The 26000-nt window shown below is 41.7% G+C and overlaps 3 protein-coding genes across 9 annotated transcripts in view; 1 reads left to right on the top strand and 2 right to left on the bottom strand.

Annotated features, from left to right (window-relative positions):
- Positions 1 to 4080, top strand: part of osp (myosin phosphatase Rho interacting protein outspread) — a 309866-nt gene extending 305786 nt beyond the window's left edge. The window contains 2 exon segments of the mRNA XM_089730127.1: positions 924 to 1034; positions 2050 to 4080. Coding sequence (XP_089586253.1) covers positions 924 to 1034; positions 2050 to 2150 — 212 coding nt within the window. The 3' untranslated portion in view covers positions 2151 to 4080.
- A 197-nt stretch (positions 4081 to 4277) lies between these two features.
- IPIP (Inositol phosphatase interacting protein) lies at positions 4278 to 8151 on the bottom strand. Its single transcript, XM_028185639.2, has 4 exons — positions 7689 to 8151; positions 7313 to 7498; positions 6276 to 6419; positions 4278 to 5519 (listed from the first exon to the last, which is right to left on the bottom strand). The coding sequence occupies exons 1-4, from the start codon at positions 7912 to 7914 to the stop codon at positions 5359 to 5361; spliced, it is 717 nt and encodes a 238-aa protein (XP_028041440.2). The 5' UTR covers positions 7915 to 8151; the 3' UTR covers positions 4278 to 5358.
- A 969-nt stretch (positions 8152 to 9120) lies between these two features.
- skd (mediator complex subunit skuld) overlaps positions 9121 to 26000 on the bottom strand; it is a 72181-nt gene continuing 55301 nt past the window's right edge. The window contains exons 7-25 of one of the 7 annotated variants that reach the window (XM_028185640.2): positions 25114 to 25247; positions 24381 to 24521; positions 23628 to 23716; positions 22877 to 22957; positions 21385 to 21493; positions 21142 to 21264; positions 20700 to 20827; positions 19945 to 20095; positions 19747 to 19869; positions 19372 to 19563; positions 18850 to 19042; positions 17854 to 18116; positions 17254 to 17400; positions 16597 to 16787; positions 15566 to 15751; positions 14659 to 15478; positions 14092 to 14501; positions 13832 to 13977; positions 9121 to 13544 (exon numbers count right to left, since the gene is read on the bottom strand). In XM_028185640.2, the coding sequence (XP_028041441.2) occupies positions 12679 to 13544; positions 13832 to 13977; positions 14092 to 14501; positions 14659 to 15478; positions 15566 to 15751; positions 16597 to 16787; positions 17254 to 17400; positions 17854 to 18116; positions 18850 to 19042; positions 19372 to 19563; positions 19747 to 19869; positions 19945 to 20095; positions 20700 to 20827; positions 21142 to 21264; positions 21385 to 21493; positions 22877 to 22957; positions 23628 to 23716; positions 24381 to 24521; positions 25114 to 25247 (4493 nt within the window). In that variant the 3' untranslated portion in view covers positions 9121 to 12678. The remainder of the gene's footprint in view (positions 13545 to 13831; positions 13978 to 14091; positions 14502 to 14658; positions 15479 to 15565; positions 15752 to 16596; positions 16788 to 17253; positions 17401 to 17853; positions 18117 to 18849; positions 19043 to 19371; positions 19564 to 19746; positions 19870 to 19944; positions 20096 to 20699; positions 20828 to 21141; positions 21265 to 21384; positions 21494 to 22876; positions 22958 to 23627; positions 23717 to 24380; positions 24522 to 25113; positions 25248 to 26000) is intronic. The other 6 variants (XM_028185643.2, XM_028185641.2, XM_028185644.2 and 3 more) reach the window with 6 other exon arrangements.

Here is a 26000-nt window from a genome sequence, read left to right as displayed (position 1 = left end):
ACTTACAACCTACAATTTACATGTATCAGTCATCAACGACCACGTCATCTGACTAGCTGAACCCGAGCGGCATCCCTTTATCGATATCGAGTTGCGGGGCGTTGTCACATCCCTATAACGTAATGTTTTATGACTCTGTTCGAACATTTGTAATGGCCCAAGTAAATAATTTTCCCGTAAAGCGAAAATTCCCTGTCATTCCGCCGCAATAAAAATTCGCCGTAAGTGCTATTTTAATTAAGATTTTGATTGTTCGACGCCCGACGATAAAAAGCACTACGAACTTAATAAAAAAAATGCACATTTCCTTCAAGTTACCAGAGTTATAACATTTTCAGTGTACCAAATCCCTAATTACTTTAAAAGATAATTTATTAAACGGCAGTTGTTAGGTTAGGTTATTAATGTATACGATTATGTTTAAATAAATGCCGTAAGCTGCTAGTTTGACTTCTACTGTTTTTTAGACTTTTAGTGGTGTTTAGTGGTTGGTGGGTATGGACTTTTAGTGGTAATAACATATTCGGTACCTAGATCACGAAATTACAAAAACATTTATTTGTTAAAAAGAGTATTAAGGAAATGACACTCGCCTTCCAAGTAGTGTTTGTCAATACTAGCAAACATAACAAACAAATCAACATGGTATCTCTCTGATCGGAGAGATACATAAATTTTTATTCAGACTAAAATACACATTAATGATTATAGAATCACATATTTAACAAGGGTGAACTGACGCGACATTTTTCTACTAATAAATAAGTTTGAAATAGAGTTGAGATTCAAACATTAAAACGGTTCTCACATAGGGCTCTAGTTTGACTTCACATTATTCATAACGCACTAATGCTTTTTACCGCTGCTTATTTAAATGAATTATAAAAGTAAACGACAACAAACAAAAAATCATACATTTTTAGGGGAAACCGTCAAAGTCGAATCACTTAGTAGAGGCGAGAGCGGCGCGCCCGGCCAAGATACAGTTCGCCAAGACGGAGACGAACAGAAACCTACAGCTGTCTCCCGTACAGGTATAGATACGTTGACATTAAGAAGTCTTCACTGTCTTTTTTTTATTGCATAGATGGGTGGACGAGCTCACAGCCCACCTGGTGTAAAGTGGTTACTGGAGCCCATAGACATCTACAACGTAAATGCGCCAACCACCTTTGAGATATGAGTTTAAAGTCTCAGTATAGTTACAACGGCTGCCTCTTGCTGCTTCACGGCAGAAAAGGGTGGTGGTACCTACCCGCGCGGACTCAAGAGGTCCTACCACCAGTAATTACGCAAATTATAATTTTGCGGGTTTGATTTTTATTACACGATGCTATTCCTTCACCGTGGAAGTCAATCGTGCATATTTGTTAAGTACGTATTTCATTAGAAAAATTGGTACCCGCTTGCGGGATTCGAACACCGGTGCATCACTCAACACGAATGCACCGGACGCCTTATCTTTTAAGTCACGACTACTTCACACTGTCTGTAATAATGTCTACGTTATGGTAGTTATAATAAGGCTGGACATCAGGGACACGTTCTCATCATAAAAGTTGCGTTCCCATCTTCCTTTTCAACTCACAAATAACGATGTAATATTTTTTTTTATTGCTTAGATGGGTGGACGAGCTCACAGCCTACCTGGTGTTAAGTGGTTACTGGAGCCCATACACATCTACAATGTAAATGCGCCACCCACCTTGATTTGTTAATTTGAATATTACTTGGAAGACAAAATTTTGCGCACTGTTTTACTTTTGTTGATTTTGTTAACCGTTAACCGTTTCTGCAACGCACGCAGCGGAAGCTCTCAAAAGGAAAAAAAAAACGATTTTGAAACATTCTTTATTGGTGCTCCGCTTGTATTGGTCTTAGCGTGATGTTATATAGCCTATAGCCTTCCTCGATAAATGGGCTATCTAACACTGAAATAATTTTATAAATCGGATCAGTAGTTCCTGAGATTGGCGCGTTCAAACAAACAAACTCTTCAGCTTTATAATATTAGCATAGATTAAAAAAAAAAATTGATTAATTTTGCAGAATTGAAAACTAGTCGGCGATGCTCTGTGAGTGGGCGCCCAGCCGTGGGACCGCTCGCCGGGATGGTCGCCGAGCGAAAGAAGCGCTTTGAACTGCTCTAAGCGACTCCGGAGTACTGTCACAATTAGTTCTTGTCTATCGACCATAGACTTACTAAGACCATAAAGATTAAACTTCTAAATTTAAATTAATCGGCAAAGAAATTAAACGAACTCAGCCTCGTCTATGGTCATAGTAAGCGCTGGGTACCCATTGTTTGATATAAAAAAAATTTGTAGAATTTAAAGAAATAAAACGTTTCATTAAGATTGTAAAAAACCATACAGACAGTACGGTGTGTATCCAACAATTATTTTAAGTCTTACCCACCACGCTCACGCCTGGCCACTGCCTCATTATTTGTGTGTGTGTTCGGATCATTTTAAGTAGCTAACCTTTGAGAACGGCCTTTATTACAGATAAAGATTAAGTTTAATTTAAGTCATGTTTAAAATAAAAATCATTCGCAAGTGAGTATGCGAACTTATAACTGAATATAAACTAACTTACACATTATATCTAAAACCAAAACACAAGTGGCCAGATTCCCACCCACCACACGAAATGTATATAACTTTATTCATTGTTTTTATAATTAATTAACACTGTATATTTCTATTTAAAAACTCTTCGAGTGAATGATGCTAAGCTCGTTAGTTAACGGTTAGTGAAGTGTTTATTGTATAGTTTATTTTGAACACGCTGTACATACTAACGTTCACGATTATTGTAATGCAATTTCAGAACACCCCTATACTTTATCTCTTAAGGAAATTGTTACCAAATATTTTTTTCATATTTATATAACCCTTTTATAAAGTTTTGAGGCGTAATTGTTACCTACTTTTAGTTTTATTTTGACAGTCATTTTTGTTTTGTTCTTATTTGCAAAGTTTTTTTTTTCCTTTCTTTTTGAAATGCCTTTTTATTTTTACATTTGCGTCTCAAACGATTAGTGTTAACGTATTATATAATCGACGTAGTTTTTAGGTCGCAAGGAGATTATAATCGACTATATATTATAACCTATTTAAAAGGTTTTTTTGTAACGTGTCGTATACGTAGACGAATGACCCGATTATTTATTATAATTTTTTAATGTGAAATTTTAATGATATTCGTCACAAAACAATCCGGAGGAGGTTATTCGTTGAGTAGCACGCGCGTGCGTAGAGAGGCCTACTATTTAATGGTTTTTTTTTGTTGTTGTATGTAACATTAATTTATAAGATTCATTTTTTGACATTTACGTTTGTTATTTGTGTATCGCGTCCTTAACATAATATGTATTTACGTAGAATAGTGACATCACAGAATTAATACAGAAAGAAACAAATTTACACAACTTTCCCTGTTCCGTGAATCTTTTGGTTTGTCGATTTGGTGAATTAAATAATAATAAGAAATATTTCATAATGAGCACAACTCCCAAACTTTTCTGTGATGTCATCAAATAAAAGTAATCTATAATTTAAAAAAAAAATGACTTGTTACCATTTGTCCTCCGCAGCGGGCATTCGGCGTCTGAAGAACGATAAGAACGTGCCTCGTTTACAAAAGCAAGACGGCTTCAAATTGTATTGCTCAATGTTATCTAGTTGCATAGAACGAAGTTAATACCAAAACTGTATAACGTCGCTTTTAGTTAAGGACATCGTAAAAGAAAAACATTTTTTGCTGAATATAAACATCTGCATAGTGTTAATGTCAAAGTTTCGCAAAGATAAAAAAAATTTCTTTTATATTTCATTTGCAATGTTCTAACTCTAAAGCGACGATAAGAGCATTGTAATTAATCGCTTGACAGGTTTATTTAGTTAAGTTCACGCGGCAAAGTAATTTATATTACGACCCGACCGGTACCGTCTGCAGCGGAAACGTGCTCGTTAATTATTTTTCAGCTCGTTCAAACTGCAGACTGTACCCGGTCACGTTTGTAAAGTGTTGGTTTGTATAACAAAGATTTTTTTTAAATAAAACTTCTTAATACAATTTTTTCTTGTTTTTATTTTTTCCTCTTATATTTATTTACCCGATAATACATTACGGCAAGTCCAGTGCTACTATTCTAAAATATTTATATTATACAAAAATAGTGATCGTTTTTTTTTTTTCAAATTATTTCCAATTCGTTACAATACTCAATAACAATTATTAATAAGAATCGGTTATGTACTGGTTTTCACGAATTTATTTTTTTGATTCCTTTAAGTCAGAATTTACATTTACATAGAAGTCTAAATTATTCGCTTTTATGATAATTGAGCTTAACATATTTCAGTTCAGTTTTCAGTAACTATAAAGAAATTTTTCTGGTAACATGTTTAGTGTTCCATAAAATGTGGTTTCACTTCAATAAATTTCCTTATATTGTGAACAAGTTTTAGTGAGTACACTCATAGAACATTCACTCATTCCTCTCTAATAGTTTATTAGCCTCTTAACTGACTACCTTAAATCAAAACAATGAACAAACAATACATACTATGCAAAGTGATGAAGTCATTTCTAATTAATTAATTTATTCTCTTATTATCATACGTTACGACATTGTTTTTATTAAAGCAACTAAAACAACAATGAAAAGTGTTTAGTGGTAACAATCAAACAATTATTAACTTTCAATGTTGATATTCAAGTTTTCAGATACTTCAACACATAAAGAATACCTTTTCTATGCTTTCATAGTTTTTATTCACATAGTTTTTTTTTATTTTATTGCTTATGTGGGTGGTCGAGCTCACAGCCCACCGGATGTTAAGTGGTTACTGGAGCCCATGGACATCTACAACGTAAATGCGCCACCCACCTTGAGATATAAGTTCTAAGATCTCAGTATAGTTACAACGGCTGCCCCACCCTTCATACCGAAACACATTACTGCTTCACGGCAGAAATAGGCAGGGCGGTGGTACCTACCCGCGCGGACTCACAAGAGGTCCTACCACCAGTAAAAATTCTATGTATTTCTTATGGACACATAACCATGTGCTAGTGTTAGCAAATTATCTCAGGTTGAGCCCGTGAGCTCACCTAGCCGTTCGTACGTAGCTGGTAATAGCCTCTCAGACTACCAGCGAATAGGTAGGGAAAAAACACTAAAAACATGGTCGTAAGTGACTAAAAAACTGCTAATTTTCAAAAATAATCATAGCTTTTCTTGATCACCTATTTCATTCACAATTCATACAACTCTCTGGGAAACACTTAATCTAGAGTCTGTGTTACACATCATATGACCTTGGCCAGTAGCCTCTAGCATGTCTGTCCTTATAACTCGATAAGGGTGTGATCAGAGAAGTCTTCCTTCTGTTTAACTATCCTCGCTCGCCATTGGCTCCGGTCCGATAATATCTTGCGGCCGTAAGCAGTGTGGATGTCGCGAAAGGGAACCATCTTGCGCGGTACCTCGGTTCGAATACTTTCTTTATCTGAAAATTATTAATGAAAATTATTTTATTTAACCACCTTTATTTCTTCTGTTTGAAAACTTCGAAAGTCCGAAAATTTAGGACATAGGTCAGAATTTAATAACAATAATGCATAATAGTGGAGAACAAGAAGTGTTTTTCTACTATTGTTTACTTGTCTACAGAAGAGAAAATTGAAAACATTGAAAAGTACTTATAAACAATATTATTATACCCTGGGAGAGCAAACTATTGTAAAATACTGATCTCATTAGCCATAATAGACTGTATCATTTGAGTAAAACGTTAAAAATTACAATATAAGAAGTCGTTCAACCCAGTAAGCATTTCCAAGACCATCGATCAAATGATTTTATTCAAATATTATGTAGATTTTCATCTTAGTATAACCATTTTAATGAGACATATCACACAATAGACACCATTATTGTAGTTACAGTGCGGTTAAGGACGAGCTCACAGCCCACCTGGCATTAAGTGGTTACTAGAGCCCATAGAGCTCTACAACGTAAATGCCGCCACCCACCTTGGGGTACGAGTTCTAAGACCTCAGTATATTTACAATATCTTCAATGACTGCCCCACACTTCAAACCAAAACGTCTTACTGCTTCATGGCAGAAATAGGCAGGGTGGTGGTACCTACCGACGCGGACTCACAAGAGCTCCTACCAACAATAACTACGCAAATAATAATTTTGCGGATTTGATTTTTATTATAGGATGTTATTCTCTTTATTAATGGCATAATACTTACGATGTCTACTGCCTGGCACGGTCTTAGGTTCTAAATCAGGACCTCGATTGAAGGGATTATATCTCTGCCCTCGTGGTGGTGCTTTGGGTTCATCTTCTGGTGGAGTCACAGTTACTACTGATGTGGCTTCAGCTACGACTTCAGCTGAAACAAAAATTGTTGGAACTTTGTTGGACGACAATAGCTGTTAAGAGATAAGATATAAAAAAATGCTTTATTGGGTATATATTATTGTAAATATTTGTAATTATTCCAATAACATTTTGTGTTATGGTGCTTTTTCTTTTATTTTGATTAGTAATGATCAAAAATAGAATAGATAGTGTAATACATATAGTGATATATAGAAGATAGATAGTGTAACATATAAAGGTCATATAAAGTGCCACCTTAATATAAGGAACTTCAATATAATGACATCCTCGATTTAATAAATTATTCGTTATCCCCTTGAATTGTCCATAAAGGTCAATGTAAAATATACCTTTACATTGGAAAGATTTCTTGCAAACAACCTCTCTATAATGAATTTTCAACTATAAATATAGTGTAAATACCTCTAATTGACGAATTTGGTCAACCCAAAACCTTTATGTAACGTTCCCACCAATAACCGCCTTAATCCCATAATATTTGAATCAGTCTCGACAGGTTTGAGAAAAATTGTTACCTACCTACTTGTTTTTATGTAGTAAATACATACAGTAATTTGATAAAAATGTATTATTATTTATTAGTAGAAGTTTTTCACTATAACAAGATGAGTATGAAATGTTGAGGTGAATAAAACTATTTTTTTTAACTCATTATCACAAATGGTAGACCAACCTAACCTTCATATAACAAACCTCAGTTTACTGAATTACTTGATATAACGAATATTTACTTGTTCCCTTCTGATTGGTTATATCGAGGTTGCACTGTATATAGAAACTTTTTTACATTCTCTATTTTTGAAATGAAAATTTTCTTTCCTTCTTTTATTTGGTTCTGTTTTATTTAAAATAAGAAGAAATCTGTTGAGTATTTCAACTGACCTTGTGCTTCATCCAACTGTCTCTGTAACTCAGCCACCATGAGTTTCATATAGTCATAACTTGCACACGCTAATGCTTTCATCCATGACTCCATGGATGCTTGTGAACTAGTGCATAAATAGTATGTACGTCCTCCTTCACATTGAAATACTATTTTAAAACTGTATGCTTCCTCTTCTGTTAATTCTACAAACATAGGCTTTTAAGGGATTAAGAGTTTAGATCATTTTACATGAGACATACACAAGAGACTGAAGACATTAGTTCAAAAACAATCATTGCACAAAATATTTGTAAACTATTCAAAAAGAAGTATATATGTATGTAAGTAGTGAAGTGAAGAAAATGTTCTGAAAAAAACAAAACAAACAATTACCAATAGTACAACCTTCCAGAATGACAACTCCGACTGGTTCCTTGTCACCTTTTTTTTCAAAATAAAACAACAAATTCCCTTTGAGAGTGAACCACCGACGCTGATAGCTCTTACCAACTTCGCCACGCATGTCGAGCCACCCCTCGCGGTCCACCGGGGTTGCTGAAGAAGCGAAAGCACCCAAATTCTTCTCATTTATTTTCATAGTGATGTTTTTATTAGCCATGTACACACTTAAACATTAAACACCGAAGCTAAAAAAAATCAAATAGTATGATTCTCAATATCATGAATACGCTCAAGGAATCCCTAGTTTCCTAGCTAGTTCCTAGCTAGCTTTAAGATTTTTCTAATTTAAACAGTACGAAATTAAAGAAAACGACATTGAATGAAATACAAATTATCTATCTATCTCTTAGGTTTAGAAATACAAATTCTTTGATTAGGTACGAATTTTTGAAATGTCTAAATGTCATTTGTTGGTGACAATTGATTTTTTTTAATTGGGATGGCGAACGCGGCACGTTACATTGCGTACATGCAGGTCGGTAAATTCACGATACATTTATTTGATATTAAATGGACACGTTTTTAGTGTGCGCCAATTAAACGGACTCCAGTAAGTACCTAGTCCCTGGGGCCCTATACAAACACTATAAAATTAATTTTCACCCACAATATATGATGTCGAAGTTCAACAGGACTAGTATTCTTGTATATCATTTAAACGCAATATTTAAACTACTAACAAGAAAACCTTTTTTAAAACAGAATCGAAATTATTTTGAATTTGTTTCAAACAGCTTACTTTTTTACTATATATATGAGTACACAGTAGTAGTGGCGTGCTGGCATTTCTCGCTACTACTAACATATTTTTGCAAAATTTTTAGAAAAAACAGTTAATAATTCAAACTTAATATATCGCATGACGCTGCTGTTTGATATTAGTCATGTCATAATTCGTTATGGCTAAGTTCCCAAATTACTTGCAATGCTACTGGTTAAGGCGTGGTGAATCTATATGTATAAATAACACCCTACATCCTATTTCTGATATGAAGTAGTTATGCGTTACTACAATTGAAATTTTAACATCCTGATTGAAGGTGCGAGGCAACAATAATGTTTATGGTGATTTGAGATGCTGGCTGAGGTAAGACACGAGCGCAGATAATACACTTAACATTTAAAAGATACGAGTCCAGTTTAAATTAATAATAACTGTTTCCCTAAGTTCAAACGACACGCGCAAGCCGTCGTGGCCTAAAGAACACGACGCCTGACGAACTCGTATCGAGCAACTATGCCACTGATCAAATTCCAGACATTTTTTGTAATGAAATCTGTTTTTAGTAAACTTAACAAAAACGATCATGCTGTTGCCCTCAGTCCTCAATTACTAATATTATTCAATAAAATGAAACAAGCGTTTTAAATATGTAATATTTTATTCATAATTATTACCTATTTTCAGTTATTTATAAAGTTATATTAATATCAATTATTATACTAAATTTGTTTTACGAATTTCTAATGATTGCTTCATTTAGAAAATTTGATTTCCACATCAATCATCAGATTTCACCGCTTACAAACTAATATATGACAAAATGGTGAGGTCTATGTACAGAACATTCCCAATTCCCTAAAAAAGACAAATTCACAATAACAAAAAAGGTCAAAAACGAAAAATCCTTAAAAATTAAATCATTCAACTACGAATCACGCTAACAACTGTACAAAGTATTACGAGTGGTTTCTTTAAAACGTGCTCAAATTTTACGTCGGCAATGCGGGCACGTTATTAACGGTTATTCGATTATTTAAACCGATTCTGTACAAAATATCGATCACAAAAAAAAACAAAAATATAAACTATATACAACATCATTAAATATTTTCAAATGCCGTAACACATTTTAAAACATTTCATTATTCAACTAGGCATAATTCAGTAAGTCGCGGACGAGCCGCCTCTACATTTAAATAATTTATGTATCGCTCCTCGCACAACACATGTACAAATTGTCTATGGTCGACCGATCGCGTCTACCACTCAAACAAGTAAACATTAGGTACTAAGCAACAAAAATAATTTACAACATCGTTTTGTTCATGCGATCCAATCTGCTGTCCACATATTGTGTATAGAATTGAAGATGAATTAAAGAGTGACACGCAAAGGCTTTCTTCACGCCTCCCAATGTTTCTTTACAGAGAATGTTCACAGCACGTCTCCCTAAGCTTACATTTTAATAATATAATATTAAAATATAAAATTTCATATAACTACAAATATAGTCGGAGATTCGACAACACAACAACGTCACGCCGTTTAGTTTGGGCTCCGTTCATATAAAAACGAGAACAACTATTTTTTTAAAATACAAATGCTACAATCAAACGTGAACTAGGGGGCTCTTTTATAACTATTATTATTATTATTAATTTATCTAATCATAAACTATTGGTGTTACTAATTAGTTATTGACCGGCAGATTTTATTTTTTTATATATCATAAGACAAATTTATATAACTAACAATCGTTTAGAATATGTTCACCGCATTGCTCTTATGTAATTTGAATTGATTACTTCAGTTGGATGTGTGCAATGCGGACGTTAATGCGTGAAGCACACGTTGAGCTTTGTTCCCTTGTATAAAAAGAGTGCAATAGTATACGGATTCATGATTTTTAAACAAACGAAATTCAATTTAGCTAAACAAATAGTTTCCAAAAATGTATACACATTTAACCGTAAAAAAAATCGTACAAAATGATTTTAAAAAAAAAACGTGTCAAGTTTACAATAAATAAATAGGTGTAGATGAGAATTCGCAAGACGTGTGGACGTTCGCTTATGAAACGCTCGTAAAAATATCTATAAGACTACAAGTATCTAACTCCTTTGGTAATGCATACCGGTTTAAATATAATAACGAAATATATTACATTATACACATTTACATACAGCACAACAACGAATACAACACCTCCATATAAATTGTGACGTTCACATTTGAGAATTTTTTTTTTAAGTTAAGGCCAAAGTTTTTACGCGTCGCTCGATCATCACATAGTCGACGAAGCCTATATAGACAAAAATTATATTCTTTTATAATATACTATTTCACGTTTGGATAACTGATAAACTGTATCTATCTATCACCTAATATTATTGCTATAAAATTTCACATATTTGATAACAAAGAGGAAGAAGGCCTTCGCAAATACTTATTTGGTGTTGCATTTATTTAAGGATTCTCATCGGCCGCGCCAGACTGCGAATCCGTACGCAATCGATATTCATTCAACGAATAATGTAAAAATCAAAACCTCGACAAACATTTAACGGCCGCCAATCAAATAAAATATACTTGCAAATGAAACTACGTAAAATGAGGTTCGTATTGTGGAACAAGTGAGCGGGAAGTCGTGTTAGAATAATGCAAGACTGCAATGGAAGTTGGGTTTTGACAAATCCTAATGAATCGAGCGCTGCAAGCAATCTCGCTCGTCACGTACTTTGTTTTCGTTATGAATACGCCAAAATACGTTATTTTATTAATACAAGAAAAAGGAAGAATTGAGTAATTAAAAAATAATAATTTTCGTATCTATATCAGTTGGAAATGTTTCCTCCGGTTCATATAAAACTAGTCACATTGTTGAATCACTCGAACACATGTTCCGGTTTAAGATTGTTGCCTTGAGAAAACATCTTCCGATTATTATCACTTTCGATACGAATTTAGACTTTAGACAATACAAATTCAATCTGATCAATCAATGACCTACATCTTTGTGAAGTAGGAATTTGTCAAATACCATAATAATAATATTATGAAATCCAATCGTACATTTAAAACTGCGTTGTCGATTATTTTCAATTAGAAATAAATTCACTTCGTTAACGTACAAACATTGTGAAGGCGTTATGGTTTGTTGCCGACTTCAGCGGAGTCAAAGTGACACTAAAGTGATCCAAATATTTAGAATTCATTTCATTCGTTAGTGAGCACACGGCTCGTTTCATTCGCGTAGTTGGTGCATTATTCGAAACCAGACGATTTTCATTTCAATGTCTTAATCATGATTATAAATAACTGGCCTTCTGTAATATTTCCTTGGTACAAAATTCATTATAAAACTGTTTTAATACTTCTTCTTATATATAATATAATACATACAGTTAGATAATTAACAAGTTAAATATTTCATCGATTTCAGTATTAATTTTCCCTAAAATTACGACGATGGTTTCAATTTTCATAATAATAAATCGAAATGAAATATTTTTTTCAAAAACTTGTATAGCTTTACTACTCATTATACATTAAAATCCATTTATTAAATTCATGTAGGAAAAATATCACAAAATAAAGTAAACGTCGTTCCCGTTCAATCAAAGTATATGTAACCTCTGCATCAAAAACATGGATTTTCATCATTAATGTAAAATGTATATCTTTGATGTTCGATAGTTTTGAACATGTTGATCGATTGAACTTTCAATCACGGTAATTATATTTGTCGATTTCTTTTTTAATAATCTATGCATCCTCCAAAATTTGTGATTATTCTATGACCAGAAAATGTTTGGTCACAGTATATTGGGTCCCAATAATTGATAATTATTTTAATACTGCTCGATCGGAACTACACATAATTCAACCGTTAGGACGGTCAAACATCTGATATCGTGAGTATTGTGAAAAAATTGATTAAATTAATTCATAGTGCAGGGTGAGTCAGTACAATGAAGTTCATCACAAATTTTCAGGACGCTATTTTCGGATTATTTTATCTACTTTACATTAAGTGTTCACATTGAAAAAATATATATATTTTTAAGACAACACACCGAAACATTCAATCTCACGTAACGATCTAATTTTCACTATCATCAAACTAATTGAATACAACACGGCCCAACAACGACCGAAGGCCCTAATGGTAACCATGAACAAGAGCGCGGGGGTCGCTCAGCCCAGCGCGGCCGCCGCGTGGTACAGCTGCATGAGCACCTGCACGTGCAGCGGCAGACAGGACAGGCGGTCGTGCGTGCTCGTGTCCAGCGCCAGCCACGACAGCGCGTTGTAGCCCTCCAGCACGTACCGCAGCACGTCCGTGGTGGTCTGCGAGTCCAGCGGGTGGGCGGGCTGGTCGCGGCGCTGGGTGAAGGCCGCGTAGTCGTCGGCGCCGTGCACCGAGTGCAGGTGCAGCGCGGTCTTGAGGAAGGCGGGGCAGGCGTCCCGCAGGTGCGCGCAGCCCGCCCACCACCAGGTGGGCATGCCGGCCAGCGGCGCCGTGGACACGGTGTAGCCGAGCGCGAGCGGCTGCTGCAGCACGGTGCCCACGCGCTCCTCGCGGCCGTCGTCCCGCAGGCGCTGCTGCGCGAGGTGCGGCGTGGGGCTGGCGGCGTCGTCGTCGGCGCGGCGCGGGCTGCCGGGCGCCCACATGTTGAACATGTCGCAGTTGAGCAGCTCGTCGATGTGCTCCCCGTCCTCTTCGTTGATGTCGAGCAGCATCATGTCGTTGTCCTCGCCGTTCGCGAGGGGCTGCTCGAAGGTCATCGGAGTCGACTGCGTGGTGGCAGAGGTGGGAAACACAAGGATGTGCGTGGCGGAGACGTCGCGCGGCGTGTGCAGGTGCGACTGGATGGAGGCCTGGGAGAAGCGTTCGTCGGGCGTGAAGCGGTCGGCCATGAGGCGCAGGCACGAGTCGGGCTCGGTGGACACCAGGCAGGCCGACAGCACGCACGGAGCCCCCGAGCCGCAGCTGCCGCACAGGTCTTTCAGTGTCGTCGACACTTGATCCAAGTTCTTTCGCGATAACAACCAACTCCAGCCTAAAATCGAAAATTGAATTTGTTCGCTTGAAACGTCATTTTCATAGATCATTGAGAAGAAAATGTGTAAAGTGAAAGTTAATCATTTGACATTCAGTGTGTATGCTAGATTTGTCCCCATGTACGAGCACCGATAGCGCACATCCGCGCCCCGAGTGAAAAATAACTTTTACAAATATTCTGGCTCGGGTCGGGCAACGAATTTGGATCAGCACTACGAAATTACTGATCACTGTGTGAATATTTAACGACAAATTTTATTTGAAACAGTGGAGTATGTACTTCACCTTTGAGTTCGCCGTGTCCAATGCGACCGACTCGTCCAATGACGAGTCTCCAGGGTTGCGCGGCCTGGCTCATGACGCCCAGCGTGAAGTCCATGAGCTTGGTGAGTCCGAGCCGCCTCGCCGTGCCGCTCCGTCTCCGCCTCGATCTATAAGCATATGAGGAATCTAAAGCTATGGCCAGTGTTCATTATTGTTAAATATTTTGCGCATAAAGCGTTTCGACATATTTGAACAAAGCTCGGTGACGAGGGTCTAATTACCTGTGAGGTACGTGTATGTTGATCGCGATGGTGTCGAGCAGTTCTCCTCGGGAGTCGGTGGCGGCCGCCAACAACCAGCGCTGGTCGTGCGAGAGGCAGTACGACACGAAGAGGACGGCGTCAGCGGTCCCGCCTTGGCCCCAGGTCTCGGCCACTTCGCGCAGGGCTCGGGGCGCAGCCAGCACCCACGCGGGGGAGTACAGTCGGTAGGGCGCGCGGTTCTTGTCGTCCTTGGCTTGCAGGAAGAGGTTAGCGGCGGCGGCCGTTCCGAACCCGGTCAAGGACTTGCCGTTGGCGTGGTGGTGCAGCAGCCGGCGCGCGCCGCTGTACACCGTGAAGGCGAGGGCCCGCGCCCCCGCGCCCACGCCGGCGCCGCCCCACTGCTCGCTCACACTCTCCAACGATATTATCTGACAAATGCACTATCAATCAGAACAAATCGTAGATTGTGTTCTACAAGGACTCTCGGCATGCCCAGATTATTTTTCGTTTCCTCTACAATATTTGAAACAACAACTGTTTAGAAAATTGTCAAATGTTTAGTTATTAAATTTTTCTCAAACTTACCTTAATGAGAGGGTTATGGTGATGGAGATGGTTGTACGTGTTAGCGGCGAGTCTCAGCAGGGCGTGAAGCGCGGAGGCTCGGTGGGCGGTGGCGGCAGGGGGTTCCACGATGTAAAGGACGAGGGCGGGCGGACCGGCCTCGTCGTCATCCGGGGCGGCAGGGGGCGGCGGAGCGGGCGCGGGCTCCGCCTCGTGATCGGTGGGTGAAGAAGGACGCTCGGGGGTGGCAGGCGGCCGCATTGAGTCGGACCGCTCGCCCTCCAGCAGAGTCCGGTCCAGGTTGAGGGCCGCGAGCTGCGGGACCAAGGCGGTCCGCAGCGCCTCGCTGTAGGCTCGCAAGTAGCGCCCGAGGCGGCCGGCCGGTAGGGGGCCCGCCCACTCGTCCGTCTCGCCGGACCGCGCCGCTCCCGTCCGCACCAGGCCGTCCCGGGCCAGGCGGGTCACGGGCCGGTGCCTGCCGAGACGACACGCCTCGTACGCCGTGGACAACTCGCGGAAGAAGGCCCGGAGAGGGTCCGCGAGTGCGTCGCAGTCGGCGGCCACCACCACGTAGGCGACGTCGCGAGAGTAGCCGTAAGGTTCGAGACTGAGGCGCTCCCAATGGCGCAGGGCGTACGGACTGAGCGAGATCCAGTCGCGGTCGTGTCCGACGAGCAGGGACGGGACCGGCTGGGGCTCGCACAGGTCCTCGTTCCTCCGGCCCGCCAGGCGGTGGAACTGGCGCCAGGTCAGCGGCCCCGTGACCCCGTCCCACATGCGCGCTCCACAACATCGCTTCTGGATCGCATCCTGGAGCAAAGGCCGGAGTCGTCGCATCAATCTGTGAAAATACGTTCACGATACTCTGAGTCACGACTGTGGCCTTGTGAGGATGTTCTATCGCTAAAACGATTACAGTGCAGTGTACCTCACGACGTCCCTGGAGGAGCGAGGCGCCCGCGCTCCGATGAAGGGCCAGCGGTGCACGGCGCTGGGGGCACTTTCATTAATGGAGCCACCGACGGGGGCGTTGCTGCACGGGGGACCGGCGCCGGCGTAGGCTCCGCCCGCCGCTCGTAACGCTTTCGCCGCAGCAGCTCCTCCATCAGAGTACCTGGAATGTTTTAATGTTCTCGTAATGAAGATAAACATTTACTAAAGGAAGGTGGCGTACGGTTGGCCGCAGGTTTCGGCTCTACCAAAAAACAACCACAATGTTACGTTAAGGATAAGTTAATTATCATCAGAGTGTACTGTCTTTTGTATTGCGCGTGTATAACAATTTATATATTTCAACATTAAGAATTTTGTATTTATATAATTATGTAAGCAAACCGCAATTACGCCGCAATATAAATTTGTATGTGCGTACAATAAAATGATTATAATAATATGTATATGTAGTGTACAAATGTTTACAATTAACTACCACGGTGAAGAAATAATATCTATACTAATATTATAAAGAGGAAAGATTTGTTTGTTTGTTTGTTTCGAATAGGCTCCGAAACTACTAGACCGATTTGAAAAATTATTTTTCCATTAGAAGCCGACATTGTCCCTGAAGAAGATCGGCAATTTAAAAAAAAAAAAAATTTTTTTTTTTTTTGTTTCATGTGTGTTTTAATGTTTCCGAAGCGAAGCGAGGGCCGGTCGCTAGTCGTGTAATAAAAATCAAACCCGCAAAATTATAACTTGCGTAATTACTAGTGATAGGACCTTTTGTGAGTCCGCATTGGTAGGTACCACCATCCTGCCTGTTTGTTTCTGTCGTGAAGCAGTAATGCGTTTTGGTTTGAAGGGTGGGGCCCTTAAACTCATATCTCAAGGTACCCACCTTTTACGGCGGCATTTAAATTGTAGATGTCTATGGGCTCCAGTATATATTTAACACCAGGTGGGCTTGTGGGCTGGTCCACATATCTAATAAATAAATAAATAAGTGCGCGCGGTACTGACTCGAGCAGGTTGAGTCGCAGATGCTCGTGCGGGTGGTGCGCGGCGGCGGCGGTGCGGGCGGCGCGCGCCAGGGCGGCGGGCGCGGCGTGCACGCTGCCGAGCTGGGCCAGCACCGCGCCCGTCACGTCGCCCAGCCGCGCCCCGCCCGCGCTGCTCACGGTCTCCGCACACCCGGTGATCTCCATCTCGTCCTGTGTACGCGTTAAACCACTTTCATTTACTAAAAATGTTGTCGACATTTCACTACTATACAATACTTACCTCTATATCGTTCCCTCACTACTGAGGATCGCGACCACATATGACGTTTTTCCACTGTATTCGATCATGGGTGGCATGGACCCCACGGTACAGACTACCACCAAGTGCTTCTCTTGCTAGATCTGACCATCTGGCTGGTGTTCTGTCCAGGGCGCACGTGCCCTCATGCGATCCGTAATTATGAGCCTCTCTAATTTATGTCTGGGAGACCGCATGATTTGTCCGAAGAAGCTCATAACACGTTCCCGGCAGATTGAAGAGAGCCATTTTCGGATGTTTAGCTGCCTTAGAATGAACGCGTTTGTTCTCATGGCAGTCCACGGTATTCGTAGCAATTTCTATACAATATGTCGCTAGAATTACTCAGATATCTATCATTTGAACAATATAAGTTACCTCATAGAAGAGTCCGGATCGATGCGCGAGTCGCCGGTTGACGATGGCGCTGAACCCGCACGTGCAGCTGGCGGGCTCCTCGCCGCTCCCCTCTCCCCCCTCGGACAGGTACGTCGCCGCGTCTGCTCCCCTGATGTTCCCTATGACCTGTAATGTTCAAACATGATACTGATCATCCGGTTCCGAACTCGAGCGCGGCGGCCCGGAACGCTTAAGCGCTCGTGGGATCGTCCACAGTGGATATTCGATTCAGAATCTGTTTTAAAGAAACAACTCTGTGGTCGGCGCCAACAAATTTTGTTCTTTACCCAAGAGAAAAATCATTAAAATATTTATACAGTAGGAACGATTGGCCTATCATTAAAGTACTTACTAGATTTCAATACATTGAAAAATTATTTCAAATTTAATGTATGATGTGATATTAAAACGATGGTAACAAAAACAACAATTACTGTTTTTTTATAAATTTGTTTGTAAGTCCGATTAGCGGCTTGACTTTGCCCCTGACATTGCTGACGTCCACGGTTGACGGTAACCACTCACCATCAGGTGGGCCGTATGCTCGGCTGCCTACAAGGACAAAAAAAAATTACGAACCTTAGTCCCTTCGTTGCAGACGCAGACCGTGCAACTATCGAAGTTATGATCCCGGAAGACGTTGAGCACGGTGTCGGCGAGCAGCACGTTGACCAGCAGCGGACAGGCCGGCAGGGCGGGCGAGGCGGGCAGAGCAGGCAGGGCGGTCAGCGCGGGCGGGGCGGCAGGGCGGCACGACCGGGCGGCGCCCCGGCCCGCGCCCCCCGCGCCGCACGCGACGCCCGGCCGGGGCTCGCTCGCCGGAGACGCAGACCGCTTTACTCCTGAATTACATTAATTTCTTGCGTTTATTGAATCCGGGGCAACCAGAATGTTGAGAACGTTAAATAATGTTGGTTATAATGAACTACAAGAAGATTTATGACAAATCATGAACGTTACACACTGATCTCCCTCAGTGTAACAATTTTTTTGAAGTGAAAACTTCTTTAGAATCGTTGTGATTTCAAACCGGATGCAACGGAAAAAACGACAGGTAAGAGACACAAATACAAAAATGTGTAGGATGAAGCCAGCAAAGAATGAGACAGAAATATACATACTATTTAATACAGCGCCATCTGTGAGATTTTTTAATACTAACGTGTGTATGAAAGCTCTTGTAGTGAATTTTAATTTAGGATTATACGTGAAATTAAAATATCAATTCACAGAGGGCGCTACCTTACAATTATTTACTAATGACAAAATTTTACATATACTTAAGACGTTTAGGATAATTGTATTTTAATTTTGGAAGTTTTCACTTCTACCACGTGTGAATTGCACACATTTTGTTTTTTTTTATTGCTTAGATGGGTGAACGAGCTCACAGCCCACCTTGTGTTAAGTGGTTACTGGAGCCCATAGACATCTACAACATAAATGCGCCACCCACCCTGAGACAAAGTTCTAAGGTCTCAAGTATAGTTAGAACGGCTGCCCCACATTTCAAACCGAAAGGAATTACTGCTTCACGGCAGAAATAGGCAGGGCGGTGTACTCCGGCGCTGGTACCTGTGTCGGCGGCGGCGGCGGCGGCTGCGGCGGCGGCGGGCTCGGGGTCGCGGCGCGGGCGCGGCCGGTACACGGCGTGCGGCGGCAGCGCCACGGGCGGCAGCAGCTGGCTGGGCAGCGTGCTCAGCGCCGCGTACTTGGACGAGCCCACGTACTTGTACACGGTGGGCGGCTTGAACACGAACGACCAGTCCTGTGGGCGCGACCGGGCCTCAGTCACTCGCAACGACAATACAGGCTCACCTTGAGACGTAAGGTTGTGGAAGTCCAGAGAAGGTTTAAAAGGTAGATAAATATGAAAATGCTCGGAATTAAATAAAAATAATTTTGTTTTACCTTTGATGTGTCCCCGTCGGACGGATTCCTTTTATTTGTTTTAAGTTTATTTTATACAAAAGTTAGGTCTTTTATTAATCGATTAAGGCACTACGAAGTCTGCCGGATCAGCTAGTCAAAATAAATATAGATAATTTTTTGGGCGAGTTTATTTTAGTAGATAGTTTGGGTCGCGTGGTCGCGCACCTCGATGGCGGTGTCGGGCGGCGGGTCGTCCCGGGGCGGCGCGTCGTCGGGCAGGCTGAACCCGGGGGAGGGCTGCGCGTGCGCCTCCATGGAGGGCGGCGTGGGGAACATCTTGCTGAGCTCCTCGGCGCGCACGCACCGCCCCACGCACCGCTTGCTCTCCTCCTCGCACTTGTCCAGGGCCGTGGACATCTGCGGGCACAAGCACACCTCAGCGAACGACCAACTCTACGTGACCTTCACGACAGGTTCTTTGATTAATATTTAACTTTAACCATTCCAAACACAAGTTGTTTAAGGAATAAGCGATCATTCAAATCAAAATAAACAGACAAACACTCAAATAAATATAAATAGAGAAGGGTGCACACTCACAAGTCTTACCGTCTCATCACCGCTGGCCGCGTCGTCCGAGTTGTCGAATATTTGCTCCAGGTCCTTGAAGGTGGGGCAGAGCCCGTCCGACGTGAACAGGTTCTTGTACTCCTTGGCATCGTCCTGCGGCACAGGGACGCACTGTAGCAAACTAAACATTGACAATGTGGATAGCACGTGGTGGTGGTGGTGGCGTACCTGCTGGCGCTCCCGCTTGTTGTCGGGCAGCAGGTCGGGCGTGGTGTGCTGGTGGCCGGCGTACAGGTCGGCGGCGGGCGCGGGGCCCAGCGCCAGCTCCTCGCGGAACCGCCCCTCCTCGCTCTTGAAGCGTTTCACGGGGTGCTCCAGCCTGCACGATATATTTTGTTTGTTTCAGAATCAAAGAATGAAATTCCTAAAAATGTAAAATTAGAAAAAGAATTAAACTGTGTTAAAGTTATCCATTTATTTTGTACTGTAGTGGGGCGGAATCCAGTCGTGTTTTCAAAATGATTTTTATGCATTAATTACATGTGTTTATTAAAACTAGTCGTTTATTGGGAATTATAAAATAACGAAATTGGCTTAACACATTGACTGCCACGTAGGTCACCGGTGACCTACGTGGCGCACTGAAGTAATTATGTCGATCTCTCTCTTCGATCTTTTACTAAGGTGCCAGAATTTGTAGTAGATTCTGGGAAAGATGAATCTGAAGATACTGAGAATGAATCTATTTCTAAGTGACCTAAAAGACTATAACACATTAAGATACAAAAGAAGGCGAAGTTAGATAATCTAGACGCTTAGTAACAGAAATCGACACAATGACTTCAATGCGCCGCGTAGGGCACCGGTGCCCTACGTGGCAGTCAACGTGTTGAGTCAATTTCGTTATTTTATAATTCCCAGTAAACGACTAGTTTTAATAAACACATGTTTCTAGTAGAGCTGGGAGGGGGTGCGAGACTGACCAGGCGTGCACGGTGGTGTAGTCGTACAGCATGTGCAGCGAGTGCTCGTCCTCCAGCGGGTCGGGGCGGCGCTCGGCGCGCGGCAGCACGGGCCGCCGCCGCAGCTCCGGGCACGCCCCCGACTCGCCCTGCCACACCACAACAGTATATGACTAAATGCAAACATGTTTCAATGTATAATGTGTTCAAATATTGCTATAAATGACATTGAAATACAACTAGCGCCACTCTTCTATTGGCTATGATTATACTGTGTCTATGTCACTTACTTCAATAAAAGTTAGTCTAAAGTCAATCTTTACTGCGTTTTATTATAATGAAGTCACGCTTGTTACTCGATAGCATCTAAATTAATAATTACAGGTTTAAAAAATCTCAATAATATTAGATAGTTTGAAATTTGATTAGTTTTAGTTAAAATTAAACCAAAATCCCGACATACCTGGTTGTGCTTGGAGGGCGGCAGACACGAAGGCGCGGGGGTGGGGGGTGCCAGCGGGTCGGGGGTGGGCGCCGGCGTGTGCAGCGTCGTGGAGGCCAACCCGGAGGTCTGCGGGGAGCACTGCTGTTAGCCAGCGCGGTGTGAAACATGACATTCGATGGCTCATTTTTTTTTAATTGTAGTTATAAGGCAAATAAATATCGTAAAGATAAGTTCTAGTGACTGAAGAGTGGTCGTAGTTACCTGGTGGGCGGGCAGCGCGGCGTGGTGCGGGTGCGGCGAGGCGGAGGGCGGCGCGGCGGGCGGCGAGCCGGAGCACGAACCAGGCGACCCCGACCCCCCACACACTCCCCTGCGCGACAACAACACGGCTCTCGTTACACTGGCGCACGCAGGGCTCGACGGAACCGTACGCTAACGCACGCGACTGAACTCGAGTCGATCGACTCATAGTGGTGTTTATTTGCATTAAACCAAAATATTCCTTGTGTGCGTCAGCTCAACTTTGTTTTAATATGACGCCAATAATGTTAAAACAAATTTACGGTCCAACCGAGTCTGGCAACAAGTGGTGTTGAACACAAACGAATAAGTAATTGAATGAAATGCTTTTGTTTGTTAAGGGACTTTATTCATGATTACTGTAATCTTAGTATTCATATGAATTTAATGACAACTTTAACAAGAATTTTATAATTCTCATTATCCCACATGATTTCATGACACCAGAGATGAGAGGTAGATGTTATAATGAATCGACTGCATGAGAGATTACACTGTATCACTGGTCATTGCTCCATTATGAGCATCCTCAGTTGTCCGCACAAGTCACAGACATTAAATCAATAGATCTCGTATGCAAGATGTAATCTACACTACTAGTTTAAGATTTTAATATTGGGATATATCTGCAGTGGTACAGTGTAAAGCGCATCATAAATGAACAACGAAGTGTGGTCACCGCTGATGTAACAGAAAATGTGTGTCACTCCATAAAACAGTAGCTTCAGTACTAATTATGCTGGATGTTGTCATAAACAATATATGGTTAACATATTGTTTTTTTTTTAATTACAGAAACAGTAACGACACAAAAAACATGCAGTTTTATAAGTCAATTCACATTCACATGCAATATAAATAATGTAAAGCTACAAATACAAACATAATTACAATAATATAAGCCAATAAAATAAGGCATGCAACGTTTTACAAGCATTGCATTATTTGTGGCTCCTCTCAAGTTATCCTGTGTGAGTGTGGAGGTGAGGTTTGTGTCTCGTGTGTATGGATGAGGTATTTTCATTTGTTTTAGTGTAATGATACTAAAGGTTTGTTAATAAGTGCACTGCAATTATGTGAATACCCGACTACGACATGCCAATGAATGGGTTTGACTCTGAGTTTAGAGCTGGTTGTATATTCATCTATACCTTACAGCTCTTAAAGCACTTTTCACATCTTGAGACACAAGATTTTCAATGTGTATGGTTCGGCTCTGAGCGGTTAAGTGCCCAAACAAGTAATTTATAATGATTATATGATATTATAACATTTTTCGTAGTCGGGTTATATATTTTAGATATTGCAATTAGGTTAACTTGTCATATAACATAATGTTAGTGTCATCACTTCTCGTTTTAAGCAGCAGAAGCGCGCGCGTGTGAGTGCGTGCGGGTGTGTGCGTGCGTGCGAGCGCGCGCGTGTGTGTGTGTGTGTGTGTGTGGGTACTCACGGGTGCGCGAGTGTGTGGGCGCGAGCGAGGAGCGTCCGTCGATGGAAGGGCGGAGGTCGTGGAGGCCTCCGACGACGCCACCTGCACCAACAACCCGCCGGTACCACTCACGCACTCACCCTCCCCACCCCCTCTACACTGGGACACGCCCCTGCCGCCGGGACGTACGTCTCTCTCCAATCCGATACCCGAAGAGATAGGGGGCTCTCGCGTGTCTCGCTTCGGAGGGGGGGTCGGTTACCAAACAAGCTCATGTATCTGCAGACACGTCGGCGTGTCTATACAAGCCCGTACTCGCCTCTAAACGCAATCATAACAACGTGAACATAACATCTACCTATCATATCTACGCAGCGACTAACCCTACAGCGGCGCGGCCCGGCACTAAACGTTACGGCACGAGACGCGTCACGTAACATTTTGTACCCGCCGCGACTGCATTCAACGCTATTTATATGCAAGTCAAAAATTAAATATATTTGATACATAATATTGGATGCAATAAACACACATTTCTCATACAGCTACTACTTACTAACATATATAATAATATTATACTTATGACAACCTATCTACTCAGATCATTCACATAAAGTTGTTTTTGAAGAGTGCTCTATCTTAATTAGTTACTCAAATTTCCTTCAAAACAAATTACCAAGCACACTCGAAAAGCAACTGTATGGTGAAACAATTAAGAGGCATAATAATAAAATTGCAAGACAGTAAGAGGCAAGATGTTGTGTGCACTCACTTGGTGCAGGTGCAGGGCGCCTTGCGGGAGGGGTCCACGAAGTCGTCGTTCTTGTCCCCCGCGGGGTCCGCGTAGCACGCCTCCAGCGTCTGGGGACCGACACCACCGCTGGGTTAGCGCTAGGTGAGCTCTGGGCACCACTAGATACTGCATCGCTTTAGTGATCTTAATTGGCAGATTCAAACTAATAGGCTCTCCAAGATCTAATTCCTATGAGTTTAGCTTTACACGATCAGTGGATATTAATTGGCCTAGGTCAGAAATTACCGCCAAGTTTATGTATTATGTGTGGCTAAATAAACAAGTAGATACCAAATTATACATATATTTATGAGAAATTACCATGACATTTTAATTTTATTTGAGGCCATCATTGCCGTAGTAACAAATAAATGGTAATTTTAAACTAAATTTGTTTTTGTAATAAAGGCCTCATTTTTTATGTAATAAATCTTAATTTGAGAAAAAATAGAATCAGAGATCATTCTTACGAATCAGTTGTCATTGTTTGATGAATGAATCATTGTTCAATAGATTAGGTTTATATATGATATGATAAAGTAAATTTTAGTAATCACAACAATTGTTTGGTTGTAAGAAGACTCCGGTGTGTTTTATTACTGACTCAAAATAATTCACATGATTAGTAACTTCTATATAATATCGGAAGCGATCTCTAATCGACCCTATATAAAAGGGAGGGTTAGTTTCCAGCTTCCCCGGGGTGTGGTGGGGTGTTGGGGGGCGGGGTACCTGGTGCGGCGCGGGCGCGGTGAGTGCGAGCGCGGCGCGCGCGGCGGGCGGGGGGTGCGGCACGTCGGCGGGGGGCCGCGCGACGTCCGTGAGCAGCGCGTAGGGCGCGGGGTAGCGCATGCGCGCGCCGCCGCACACCACCTGCGGGCACGCACGCGTCACTATTGTCGTCACACAACGGCGCATCTCAACTGGATACACTTTTCAAATTGGATTTTATTAATAGGGGTAAAACTACACATCGAATTAAATAGTATTAAGATCATGTTAAGTTCGTTCGTTTTTTTTTAAAACAGAGATATAGTTTGACAGCTTGCCTTAAAAAAACAAGTTTTTAAAATTAGACATTATATCAAAATTGTACATTCATATTTAAAGACAATCTGCCTAGGTGTCAGCTCACTAAATACGGAAATCAATTTATAAAATAGTATATATTTTAAATATACATTTAAGAGAACATATCGTCATTGTTAAATTAAAATCTGCTATGTGCGCTTTTTGAGTTTTTTACTTTTTGACCTTTTTGTATAGTTCACAGTCATATCTACCATATAAAAAAATTTATATGTATTTATAGCTTTCATTTGATATAGTTCTTAAAAATTTACTTTCATATAAAATTTTATACGAAAATGTTTTTACTCGTTAATTATTTTTTTGCACTTAGTAGATTTTGGTTTGACAGCGACGATATAGTAGTGGTCGTGAGGCGGCCGCACGGGGCCAGTACCTCGACGGCGCCGCAGCCCTGCTCCAGCGGGTAGAGCTGTCTCCAGGCGTCCAGCAGGCGCGCCGTGGCCGCGTCGCCGTCGCCCCACTGCCGCCCCGTCAGCGCGCCCTCCAGCCCGAACGGAGCGAGGATCACTGTAATCACAACACTCCTGTTATTGCAACTTTCGTCAATATCTCCTCAATATTACGTAAACGATACATCACACATTACTGGTGGTAGGACCTCTTGTGAGTCCGCGCGGTAGGTACCACCACCCCGCCTATTTCTGTCGTGAAGCAGTAATGCGTTTCGGTTTGAAGGGTGGGCTAGCCGTTGTAACTATACTGAGACCTTAAAACTTATATCTCAAGGTGAGTGGCGCATTTACGTCATAGATGTATATGGGCTCCAGTAACCTCTTAACACCAGGTGGGCTGTGAGCTCGTCCACCCATCTAAGCAATAAAAAAACACGCAGTAGACAGACTTAAGAAGCTCATGATTTTTTTGTTTCTTTTTACTGCCGTATAGGTAGACGAGCATACGACCCACCTGTTGGTGAGTGTTTACCGTCGCTCATGGACGTCAGCAATCCCAGGGGCAGAGCCAAGGCGCTGCGTACCGTTTAATACCCTCCACAAACCTCGTTTGAAGGAGATGTCATAGGGAGATAGATAAAGGATTAAGTTCAGGTTAATTTTCGATGCCGCATTAATTTCGAACCTTCGAAACAGGAGACAATAAAACCTGAATATCGTTAGTCAGGATTTTTTTTTATTGTCCTTGTAGACATACGAGCACACGGCCCACCTGATGGTGAGTGGTTACCTTCGCCCATGGACTTCAGCAATGCCAGGGGCAGAGCCAAGCCGCTGCCTACCGAAAGCACGTACCGTTGAGCACGTA

This window comes from Bombyx mandarina, chromosome 10 (assembly GCF_030267445.1).
Source record: "Bombyx mandarina strain Sakado chromosome 10, ASM3026744v2".
NCBI classification, from domain to species: domain Eukaryota; kingdom Metazoa; phylum Arthropoda; class Insecta; order Lepidoptera; family Bombycidae; genus Bombyx; species Bombyx mandarina.
This window is presented reverse-complemented; position numbering and strand designations above follow the sequence as displayed.